General features: G+C 53.7%; 5 protein-coding genes across 5 annotated transcripts; 4 read left to right on the forward strand and 1 right to left on the reverse strand.

Moving 5' to 3' along the window:
- Window positions 1-552: 552 nt before the first annotated feature.
- On the reverse strand, window positions 553-1,335 carry CKM354_000024200 (uncharacterized protein; the record flags this gene model as incomplete). Its single annotated transcript, XM_044795327.1, has 1 exon — window positions 553-1,335. One exon carries the CDS (start codon window positions 1,333-1,335, stop codon window positions 553-555), a length of 783 nt encoding a protein of 260 aa, XP_044651262.1.
- Window positions 1,336-1,826: 491 nt separating this feature from the next.
- CKM354_000024300 (uncharacterized protein) lies at window positions 1,827-3,076 on the forward strand (the record flags this gene model as incomplete). The annotated part of the gene is made up of 2 exons (XM_044795328.1): window positions 1,827-2,050; window positions 2,119-3,076. 2 exons carry the CDS (start codon window positions 1,827-1,829, stop codon window positions 3,074-3,076), a joined length of 1,182 nt encoding a protein of 393 aa, XP_044651263.1.
- Window positions 3,077-3,471: 395 nt separating this feature from the next.
- On the forward strand, window positions 3,472-5,214 carry CKM354_000024400 (uncharacterized protein; the record flags this gene model as incomplete). Its single annotated transcript, XM_044795329.1, has 1 exon — window positions 3,472-5,214. The coding sequence occupies one exon, from the start codon at window positions 3,472-3,474 to the stop codon at window positions 5,212-5,214; it is 1,743 nt and encodes a 580-aa protein (XP_044651264.1).
- A 957-nt stretch (window positions 5,215-6,171) lies between these two features.
- CKM354_000024500 (uncharacterized protein) lies at window positions 6,172-7,875 on the forward strand (the record flags this gene model as incomplete). Its single annotated transcript, XM_044795330.1, has 1 exon — window positions 6,172-7,875. One exon carries the CDS (start codon window positions 6,172-6,174, stop codon window positions 7,873-7,875), a length of 1,704 nt encoding a protein of 567 aa, XP_044651265.1.
- Window positions 7,876-8,871: 996 nt separating this feature from the next.
- CKM354_000024600 (uncharacterized protein) lies at window positions 8,872-10,574 on the forward strand (the record flags this gene model as incomplete). Its single annotated transcript, XM_044795331.1, has 3 exons — window positions 8,872-8,887; window positions 8,944-9,050; window positions 9,141-10,574. The coding sequence occupies 3 exons, from the start codon at window positions 8,872-8,874 to the stop codon at window positions 10,572-10,574; spliced, it is 1,557 nt and encodes a 518-aa protein (XP_044651266.1).
- Between the last annotated feature and the right edge of the window lie 854 nt (window positions 10,575-11,428).

The following is an 11,428-nucleotide window of genomic DNA, read 5'->3' on the forward strand; positions in this document are numbered from 1 at the left end:
GAAGAGCAGAAGGCCGGCTGCATGACTGGAGAGGAGGGAGAGAATGGTTCTTGAGATTTTTCACACGAGCGTTCGTCCGCTTTGGGACAAGACAAAGGGCATTCATACTTCGCTCTTTGCATGGGTCTATTCGCTGAGAGTTGCATTAGCTGTTGTACAATACACAATTCAAGGAGTTTAGGGCATGGGACAGTACCAAAAAGCTAGACAGAGGAGCTGGCCGGCTGGTTAACATGAGAGAGGAGCGATGGATCTTGAAGTTTGGATACGAGCGCCTGTCTGCTTTGAGAGAAGATGAAGAGCGCTCATGTTACGCACTGTGTACGGACCTACCTACTGGTCTTCTCATTAGCCACTGTACAATAAAGAATTTTCTTTGATCAATTCCACATGCTCGCTAATACCCCAGATCACCACATGGGACCTCACCAATGCCAGTAATACGATTCTTGAAGCTCGGTCATGAACTACGCAGGTCCTCCAGAACGCCTCGCCAAATGTTGCCCATGTTCTCGAATGCATGCTTGACAATTGCTCTTATTCCTGCCCATGTCAAGATCCGTTCAACGACCCATCAGTCCGAGCTCTTTTGTGTCTCTTCAAACTTTCTGGTACAGCGGACAGGCTACTAGTGCTCGTGTTGCGGGAAGGTAAGTTCGAAATGTGCGTGAAAGATCCAGTCCTGCTCCTAGACAATCTTGGTGTAGCGGCTCCTGACTCCATGGAAGTCTCTGATGACCTGAGGTCTACAGTAGATGCAGCTCTGCTTGACCTCCTGCTTGACAGTCGACTGGGCCCTTCCGGGTCCAAGTCATAGTCGAAAATGTCAACTCCGCCACTGTTCCGTACTGTATTCTTCATTTGCAGTATTTCCTCCAAGCTCAATGTACTTGAAGTTCCGCGAGACGTGGGAGAGCCAGTGTCTTGCGCTGGAAAGGTAAACTTGCCGCTGTTTCTTCGAGAGAGTCTAGCTGGTGGAGTCACATCAGTCCTCTTGCAGCTCTCTGGTATCTCTGGCTCAAATTCATACACAGTCGATAGCGGAGGAGTGGGAATTCGCGGTGCGACCTCAGCGAATCTTCTCCGCGGTGGTCTTGGTGGTGATTCCTGATGGAAGACCAGCGCGGGCGGTCGACGGACGAACAGCAGCCGAACGGCATCGAGAAGGTAGTGGAGACCTTCAATAATAATGTAGAGCCACGCTCCCCAGATTCCGAGTGATAGCTTCGGACTGCGCAAAAAGACGATGGGAGATGCCAGCAATGCTGGTATGAAGAGGAAGGCTGCAACTGCCAGGAATAGACAGCCCAGGATGGCCGGGAAAATGCAGTTCATGCTGTCCTCGGTCTCGGGCGCGGTTCGTGTGGTTGTTTCTGCCAAGCAGTCTGTTGCTGCTCGCTCACGCAGCGACTCACATAATGTCGATGTGATCACGTCCAGCTTTGGATGCTGTTGATGGAAATGCTGTAGAAAAGGCCCGATGATGTTCAATTGTTGAGTCTGCCGTATGTTGTTGAGGCGAGAGAGCTCGGTTCGGTCGCGAATGCCTAGCAACTCCTCAGCTGACTCAGCGAAGCTGGCCCATGTCCAGCGGAGTTGTAGCCGCATCTTGGCAGAGTATATTCTGACTTCATGTGGTGGACATGCTGGCAGATGCGTTAGTGGATCCAGTATTCCTGAGCTTCTGAATATCTTTGCCCAACTTTATCAGAGGCTTGAGTGAACACTCAGAAAGTACTCTTATTTTTGTTGCATTCACCTGCTGGCATTGTCTGGTCTTTAGGCATTGGCATTGACATTGGCGTACTGTGGCGAGTCGTGCGACGATGGCAGAAGCTGGCAAGCTGGAGTTCCCATGGCATCTTGGAGTATTCGATGCACATTGCCACCCAACAGACACTCTTTCAAGTCTTCAGAGTATACCTGAGATGCGTGCAAATATGCTCACTGTCATGGCCACACGTGCACAAGACCAAGAACTGGTGGCAAAAGCTGCAGATGAATTCGGAGTGACAGAGAATGAAGCAGGATCAGAAGAGACGGACTGGAGGTAGGTCAAAGGACCTATGGTGCCAGGTCTGAGCATTTGTATATTATCTGGAACTGACAAATTGTCAGTAAGCTGCACAAGATCATCCCAGCATTCGGATGGCATCCTTGGTTCTCTCACCAGATGTTTGACGAAGCAGAATATGACAATGTCTCGTCTCTCAGCTCTCAGCAGAAGATCGCACACTATCAGAGCGTGCTCACACCCAAGTCAGAAGATCCGGAATTCCTGCAATCTCTTCCAGATCCTCGCCCTTTTGGCGAATTCCTGGCCCAGATGCGGGAGTACTTGAGACAGTACCCTCTCGCACTGGTAGGAGAAGTAGGATTGGATCGTGCATTCCGTATACCGGAGTCATGGCTGCCAAGTCAAAAAGATGACCGAAATGAGAGCTTGACGCCAGGGGGCAGAGAAGGGCGGAAGCTGAGCCCGTACAGAGTCAGCATGGAGCATCAGAAGAAAGTGCTTCTTGCACAGCTTGCCCTAGCTGGCAAGTTGAGTCGTGCTGTCTCATGTCATGGCGTGCAAGCTCATGGCGTGGTATACGAAACGCTGGCACAGACCTGGAAAGGCCATGAGAGAAAGGTCTTGTCCAAGAGAGAGCAGAAGAGATCAGAAGCTGCCAAGAAAGCCAACGCAGAGCCTGAAGAAGATGAGGAGCCAGAGAAGGAATCCGGACCGAAACCATATCCTCCTCGCATCTGCCTGCACTCTTTCTCTGGGCCTGCCGACACTGTCAAGCAGTACATAGCCCCTTCAGTACCTTGCGACATCTTCTTCAGCTTCAGCACCACCATCAACGCGTGGTCGGAGGATGGTCAGGGTAAAGTTGAAGCTGCTGTCAAGGCTGTTCCAGACGATCGCATCCTCATCGAAAGCGACCTGCACACCGCCGGCGAGCGCATGGATCAGTATCTCGAAGAAGGCGTCAGGACGATCTGCCAGGTCAAAGGATGGGAGCTCGAGGACGGTGTGAGAACACTTGCGCGGAACTGGAAGCGGTTTGCCCTTGGGAGGCATGGCTGAGCGAGCCCTCAGCGCTGGTTGGCTGCCATCGATAGAGACTGACTGGATCTACGATGTGCTGTCAGCACTCCAACCTCAATGCGCCTCTTAGCACGGATGCATGCTGATGTCTCATCACCTCTCCGATATTGTTGTACTGCCCTGAGTCCATCACCTCATCGTCCTCGATCCGTCCTCGACTGTGGCCGTCTGCCCTTTGAGCTGTCTCGACAAGGTCTCTGTTCCCTTTGTTCACGGGCGCGGTCTCACCCCATGAGACAAACATGTCACAAGGACTTGCACCCCCGTAGGCAATACTGTCTCTGTGCAGCAAACATGCGCCAGTGTACAAAACCTTTGAGGTTCCCGCTTCATGGATGAAGTCCGCTCAGGGCAACCGGATAAAGTTAGTCATCATGCAGCACTTTCGCTCCGATCAGCCGTCCAGTTATTTGACGCCGCTGCCGCTCTTTTCGGACAATGCGCTTGTTGATACAAAGCCCGTGACGTTCGAGCGCGTCGCCAATACTCGCACCAATACAACTTATAATCCCGCTTCAACGCAACGCGGGCGCCGCTTTGCCTCAGTAAACAACAGCTACCCTTACTTTCCCGCTACAACGTCAACACCGACACACAACACTTGCAGCCAACAACTTCGCTCGCCCTTGAACCCCATCTTGCGCAACGCTCGACCATCACGAGCATCCTTCTCGCAAACACCTGCACCTGCGGACTTCAAACCCTCCACGCACACCCCCGACCCACGGTCTGAAACATCATTCAACATGCAGAATCAGATTCAGCCCCCGACCGCCGGACCCGCCCTACACACAGTTCTGTTCCAGCGAGTACTACAGGGAATTGATCAACCACTGCCCATCACTGGCACCGCGTCTGCATTACAGAAGTTGACCGACGCCCTGAACGCTGGATTCTACATCAGGCGCCTCAACGACAGGTCTGCTACCACGGCCTTCCAACTGTCGCTGCGGCCTTTCCAGATCAAAGGATTCTTCCCCACCGATGCGGAGATGACGGTCCTTTCCAATCTGCCAAAATGCGCGCAACTCGCTTCTGGCTTCAACCCCGACGTGGATCTCACCATGGCTCCCACTGAAAGTGCTGCGAACCACATCTTACCGCCACTCGCTGCGCTGCGCGTAATCGATGGCGCTCGAAGGTACATGGAAATCGGAGACAGACTTCGTCATGGCTACAAATACTGCTTCGACATGCTCATCCTAACTCGCGTGAACGACCAATTCCTTGTACATGAGTTGCCATCATCATCAGGAACGACACCCAGTACCCACAGTGTGCTGCTCTTCCGCCAGTTCGTACGCAACGAGCAGGGTAGCACTACAGAGGAGTGGTCACCTTCCATCACTGTTCGTGGCATTCCCCCTCCACGCGCTCAGCCCATTCCTTTCGCTGCTCCTCCCGCGGCCAATGCTCCTCCCGTAGCCGGCCCTTCGACTCAGCCGCACCCGCCCATGCCGCGCGTTACTCAGCCTGCTCAAACAGCACCTACCACCCACAATTGGAGCAACGGGATTGGCTCAGATCCACTCGCAGGTGTGACGGACCCGAACACGGTGGAAGGCGATCTCATTCTACGGGTCGCCATGCGCTACACGAACAAGGAGATCTTCGGAAAGCTCAACGCGCTCAACAGCAGGGCGAAGTACAACTCCATCACGAAGCGTATCAGCAACGCACTCAAGGCACAAGCTAGAGCTGAGCTCCAGCCTGGTGAACAATTCGACGCCAAGTGCAAGGCGTTGCGCGAGGAATTCGATGCTGAGCGTGATAGGAGTTTGGGTCGCCAGCCCGCGCAACGTGGCGGTGCCAACGGAGGTGTTGGCAAGGGCAAACGTCGGAAGACTGGAACGAAGAGATTTGTCGCAGGCGACGACTCTGACATGGAAGAGGATTTCGATGAGTTGGACCTCGATGAGGAAGAAGACGAGGAGATGGAGGACGACGAGGAGGGTGGCGTCGGAGGAGGATACTCACTTCGGAGCTCGAACCGTGCACCCCGTGCAAACACCAGCGGTCAGGCCCAAGATGAAGTTGACGAGGACGATGTCGAGGACGGCCTGGCAGGACATGATGACGGCGACGATTCTGATGGCAGCGTGTATGACGGTACTTAGGAAGGGTCGGAGGGAAATTGATAGGCCGCTGGAGGATGAATCGATAGATTGATACAATGGACAAACGCTTTGGCCTGCTACTCCTGCGCATTGGTTCACATGGTGGTTCGTGATATACTTGACTATTTACACACACTCGTGCCTCGTTCATTCTACGGGGTGCTCGAGAGAGCTCCAAGTCTAAAGGCGTTTCGCCGTTCTTTGTTACCTCATTTGTGACATCTCTTTGTTGCAAACACTGCACTCCAGATAAATATGTAGCCGCCCGCATTGGGTCCTCTCCGCACTCATTTCTTTGTTCTCACCGTCAATATACTTCTTCCCCTTATGCTTGTGACACAAGGTCTATACGACTTTCAGCTCTGCCCGTATAGTTCAAATCAACGCCTGGCGCTGAACATGAACGAACACGCTCGCTGTGGCGCTCGGAAAAGGAGACTGCCAGTCTTTGCAGTTCCTGAGGTTCCCAGTGAGAGCTGAAGCGTGAACTTCTCCAACTGGTTCCTTCAACTTATGGCGAGCAACTATTGCCAGCGGGCGGGTCGCTGGTTGGCATGTCAAGCCACCCTTACTACAGCGGAGGGCGGAGCTCTGCTCGAGCGGGCTTGGCAGAACTTCCTCAAGCATTGCGATTGAGGGTCCTCTCTTCTGCCCCCAAGGCGCAAACTTCTTTGCACTTGGTCAGGCTCCGAGCTGCGACTGTTGCGAGGCCAATCTCCTCGTCAGCCTGCACTGAAGCCGCCCATCGTCTCAATCGTTCTCGCCGGTGGCCCCTGCCCTCCTTCCTTCCCGCCGATCCGGCCAAAGGTAAGTCCAAAGCCGCCATCATCCTCTTCGGCGCTTTCATACGACTGACCACATCTTTTAGTTGCCATGCCTGGCAGTGCAGGCGCAGAGGCGCCGCCTCACTACTTCACAATGGACGACCTTGAGTTCTTGCGCGCAAATCTCGGCTTCATGAAGGTCGAGACTCTCATGCAGGTCATTCGCAACCAGTATGAAGGAGATACCCGCTCGACACTTGACTGTGCCGATCTCGATCAACTACTTCCCGCCCTCAACATGGCCATGTGGATGGCGAAGGGTCGTCCCCAGCAGCAGCGCGCGGCGACATTGGCAGCGCCAGCGGAAGCCTCTTCGCATATCACGAGCGACCAGCCTACTGCAGTTCTCTCGGATGAGCCTGATCTTGCCCGTGAGGTGTCACCCCCAACACCTTTGCAGCAAATTGAGCAGCCCCAGTGCACAGACCACGAGGCATCATCTTCATCTACCGCTGCGGTCATGCCCGCTCCGTCCGCGTCGTTCGATAGCTTGACATCTAGCGTCATGTCAAGCAATCATACTGGAAATAAGGACACGAGCGCCCCATCATACTTGCCAAAAGATGAAGTTGAGAATGCTCCACCATCGGCAGCGCCATCAATCACGACATCTTCCAGTCATGATGTCAGCGCTTTGCACACTCAACCCCAAGCTCTCTCGGCAACGACTTCCAGCACTATGCCGCCTAGAAAGAAGGCCAAAGCCAAGGGTCTCGCTAGAGCAAAGAGCAGGCCAATGCTCGTTGTCAACCCACACCACGCTGACATAGGCATCTTTGCTGGGAAGACTGTGGATGAAATTCTCATCCCCCACAATGGCATCAGTACCGAGGAGTTCTTTGGAGCTCGTGCATTGTACATCTCAGCCCACTTCAGCGGCCACAAAGAAGCCTTGGAGAAAATCAACCAGAAGCGCATGGCAGAAGGATTGCCTGAGATGAGGTTCAAAGACAGGACGTGGAACCATCGGCTTGAGAACGCTCTCATGCACAAGTTTGGTCGTGCAAACTATGACAGCTCCTTGGAGGAACTTGGCGACGCAAGGAAAGATGATCAAGCGCGTGCTGCCTATGTGGCTCTGCTTATGAGTGATCTCGCCCGCGAACGCAAACCTACCAGCGTTTGTATGGAGGAGTCTTGCATCGGCAAGTGGGCTCGTGAACAGAAGAAGTCGCTGAGCACTCTCAATGCCTCCAATCCAGCGACAGGAAGCTATGGCACTCTATATACGACAGGATTGGCATCTGCGAGTACATTTGATGAGTCGAGCAGCGAGGCGCCTGCCAGTGAAGCTTTCAAAGCCAACACCGGGGCCACAGCACCTCGCTCGCTCAAGCGTGCAAGCGATGTCAAAAATGACGAGCCTGCCTCTGAGCAACCGGGTGGGGTCACCAGCAAGCGTCGAAAGAGTCGAAAGACTCTGAGCGGTCACGGACCAGCACAACCATTTGACAACCCTGCTCTTGATCCAGCTCTGTTCTGCATCAGTCAAGCTCAGAGTGGTGTGCCACACTCACAGCACCATCTGCACGGCAACGATGGAGTGGTCCAGAATCGCGGTCCATCCAACACAGCTGCGGAGGCCTACAATTACCCACCTTCTTTCTTCACTGCACCTGGCTCTCGTGCCGCTACCACGAACTTCGATGAGCAGATCAGTGACCACATGAGGACAGGAAACGTCAATGGTGCTATTGTCTCCCAGGAGGGCGAGGATGAACACGGCTTTGGAGATGTTGGCCAGAGCTTTGAAGAAATCACTGCACACGTGGGCAGCGGCATTGATACACACCGCGACGGCCCTGGACCAACACTCTGCAACGAATACCACGACTGAGGCGTCTAATATGAATTGTTCTGAGCTCATCAAGCGGCGACAGATTTGAGCAGGGACTCAACATGGGCCGAGGCGAGGGCGCAGAGAGATTGCGTGGGTAATTGTTGGTTGAATCCGCCGTCACGGCTGAACACCATGCTCAGCATTTGCCAGCATACCATGACATTGACAGCGCCTCCAAGTCGAGCGATGAAACATTGTAGACCGCTCCAAGTTTCGTGGTTAACTTATGAGAGACGGAAGTTGGATCTTGGGAACCGAAGGACGGCTTGACAACGACCTTACGGTTGACCTTTTCCAAGGTCTTTTGCGGGTACGAGGAGAGACGAACGATGGGTTTTATAGCATGCATTAAACTTCGACTATACAGCAGCAGCAAAGGACTTCAAAACAACGCCACGAACAAATATATGACAACGTTGGGGGAGAGATACAAACAGCGCCTCACGGCCAGGAGGCAACCATACAGCATTAGTTTCGACATACCGCTCTCGGTATCATCACGGCCATTCGTCTTCATCAAAACTTCCGCAAACCACAATATCACCTCTGACCAAGCACAGAACCACGAAGCAGCTGACCACGGCTGCATTAAAATGCTCGCGAGCCTCGAAATATGTAAATGTCTCCGTCAAGCCACCTGACTGTAGTCCAGTTTGGTAATGGCTCAGTGCAGAACATGTCACAGACCAGTTCAAGAGTTTCCCCGACAGCACTACCTTACCCGACCACTGGGTCCAAGCAATGTCGAGCATTTGCGGCGGGCCGCCAGGTGAGGCGCTAAGTCTTGCTAGCCCGGCCTTGGCGTCGGCTGTCTAAACAGTGCCCACATTCAGCTTCGCTTCGCTCTCCTCTTTCCCTACCAACACAGAATTCTGACCTTGCTCGCGCTTGATCAACAGCCGCCCTGATCATTGCGAACGCGTACAAGAAGACCTGCCCCACGATCGACGCTCGCACACTCCCATTTCGAGACCCCGAATTTCCTAGTGCGACATGGACGGCCCCTCAGGTAAGCTGCAACATTTGCATCGCAACTCATGCGCACATACTGATATCAACACGTAGGCACCGCGTCCGCGCCCACGACGGCGGCGATGCCAGGTCGTCAAATCACCATGGCGGAGTTGATGCAGATCCGCGACAACTTCGGATTCATCAAAGTGGCCGACATTGTGACTGCAATTCAGGACATGGGATCTGATTTCCAAACAACTCGCCTACGTGATGCCGATATGAACGTAGTTCTTGCCACCCTCAACTAGGAGTTGGGAGAAGCAAGAGCCCGTGCATTAGGCCAACAACATGCGGAGGCTAGGCCGTCGGTGGCAAACTCAAGTTCGGCGGCAAGCAGTTTCCCTACTCACAATGTGGGCGATACACCTTCTGAAGAGCGACCTGTACTGCTTTTTCCACCCATTCAAGGTGCAGATGATCAGCCTGCGTCGGTACCCGCTCCGCCTATGGCAACATGGCCGCAGCAGCCAGTGAACAATGATCCACAAGATCTTCTCACTGCCGCCGCTAACAACACAGCGCCGAGGAGGAAGAACAAGGGCGGCAACAAGCGCCATATAAAGAGCACAGCCAACGTGGTGGCGGAACCTCACCACACAAAGTTGGGGTCCTTCGCTGGAATGACCATGGACCAACTTTTCACCCCAGGAAACGGCATCGACATCGATACGTTCTTCGGTGCCAAGGCGCTGTACATCGCAGCGCACATCCCCTCGCCTAAGAGGGTTGAAGCTCGGATCAACGAGAAACATCAGATCGAAAACAACACAGATCAGCTTCTTGTCAAGCAGAAGCTTTTCAACCATCGACTTAAGAACGCTCTCAAACACAAGTTCGGTCCGAGCAACGTCAAAGAATCCAAGGTTGCACTGGAGCGAGCCCAGAAGGATGATCAGGCTCGTCAGGACTACATCGCTATGCTGCAGGCGGACGATATCTCCGAGGCAAACCCACTTAGCATCTGCACGATTGCCGGCTGCCCTAGAAATTACGCGCGATCACAGGCATCTCAGAGCAACTCAAGTGCCTCGATCCCTGCTGCGACGTTATCTGGCAACGCTCCTGCCGCTGGTCCCAACCTTTGGCCAGTCATTGCGGATGAGACAAGCGGCGAGGATCCATTGAGTGCGCCTTACACGGCGGCTGCTGACACAGTCGGTGGTGCATCCTCTCGACCCCGCAAGCGTTCTCTCGGTCCAGAGTGTATTGCTGGCGAGCCAGAGCCATCTACTCGGACTGGTGCGAAGCGTCGCAAACTGAATGGTGGCGGAGTCAAGGATGGCGTGCAGCAGATGGACTCCTCATGCACGCCCTGTACGAATGCAGCCCAATCCGCAGGTGACAGCAACGATGATTCTTGTCTCGATCCGGCTCTCCGGGAGCAAACTCACAGCGGCACTTCTGATCATGAGAGCCAGTTCTCGGCAGTCGCTGCCCCTGCTACAAGCAGCGACCGTTCTGCGAATGTCTCGAATCCTAGCATCGCTACTGCAGTGGCACGGCATGATCCCAGTCCGTTGAGCGTTGCACAGGCCGACAGTGCCACTGATGCGGTAGGCGATCAGATCGGCACGATCACGAAAGATTCACAAACCAGCGAGCAGGCTCCTGAGAGTTTCAGTGGCCTATCTCCGCATAGGGCAGCATCAACATCGACTGCTCCTGATTACCACGAGAACTGAGGCGCCCTGGATATTTCAGGGCACGAAGTTGACATCACCATGAGTCCTGAGCAGCTGGATGAACTGCATCGCGACGAGAGAGACGCGTTCATGCGTGAGGAATTCATGAACAAGGACTTTCAGGCTGCCCCGGACCAAAGTGTTGGCAGCGATGCTGATTGGGGGGCGTCACGTTGGGGACTTCCTGCAGGAGCTGTATCCAGAGCTCGGCGTCTCTGGTCACTATAGCGAAGGAGACAGCGGCTGCCATGCTTGAGCTCACAGTCTAGAGGACTGAAGCTCTAACGAAGGGTGGAAAGGGTTTGCGATTGATGTAGTTCGCATAGGGCGAAGCCTGGGTGTGTGGAGCGATTCGTCAAGAGGCAAAGCCGTCGATTATTTCAGCCTGCAGTGCAAGAAGCTTGCTACAGAGCATTGGGTAGAGTGCCTTTAAGCTTTCCAAATCATCAAACACAAGCAACTAGGCACGGCAAATGCAGGAGAAACAGCTTTCGCTGCCCATCGGGTCAGGAAAAGGCGATGGAGCACTTTTTCTCGTAAATGCACGAAAGATGATGTACGTCTCTGTTTGAAACAGCAAACATTAATAAAAGAGTCATCTACGTATTGCCCAGAGTGTTCTAATACTAAAGGTCGTTCTCCCAGTGCCAACAGTCTATGATCCTCACAATTTGCGGAATGTCAACGCATCGATTCAATCGGGAAGAGACCTTTGTCATTGCATGCACGCTAATCGTTCGCGAAGCACATCGTTCTAGCTGTGACACACAACAATATCCACCTACTAGCTCCCCGTTTCTGAGAGAAAGTAGTGCTTGGGATGGCGGTGATCGGACCTCACGCTATGATTCTCC

This window comes from Cercospora kikuchii (assembly GCF_019650295.1).
Source record: "Cercospora kikuchii DNA, contig_00001, whole genome shotgun sequence".
Taxonomy (NCBI): domain Eukaryota; kingdom Fungi; phylum Ascomycota; class Dothideomycetes; order Mycosphaerellales; family Mycosphaerellaceae; genus Cercospora; species Cercospora kikuchii.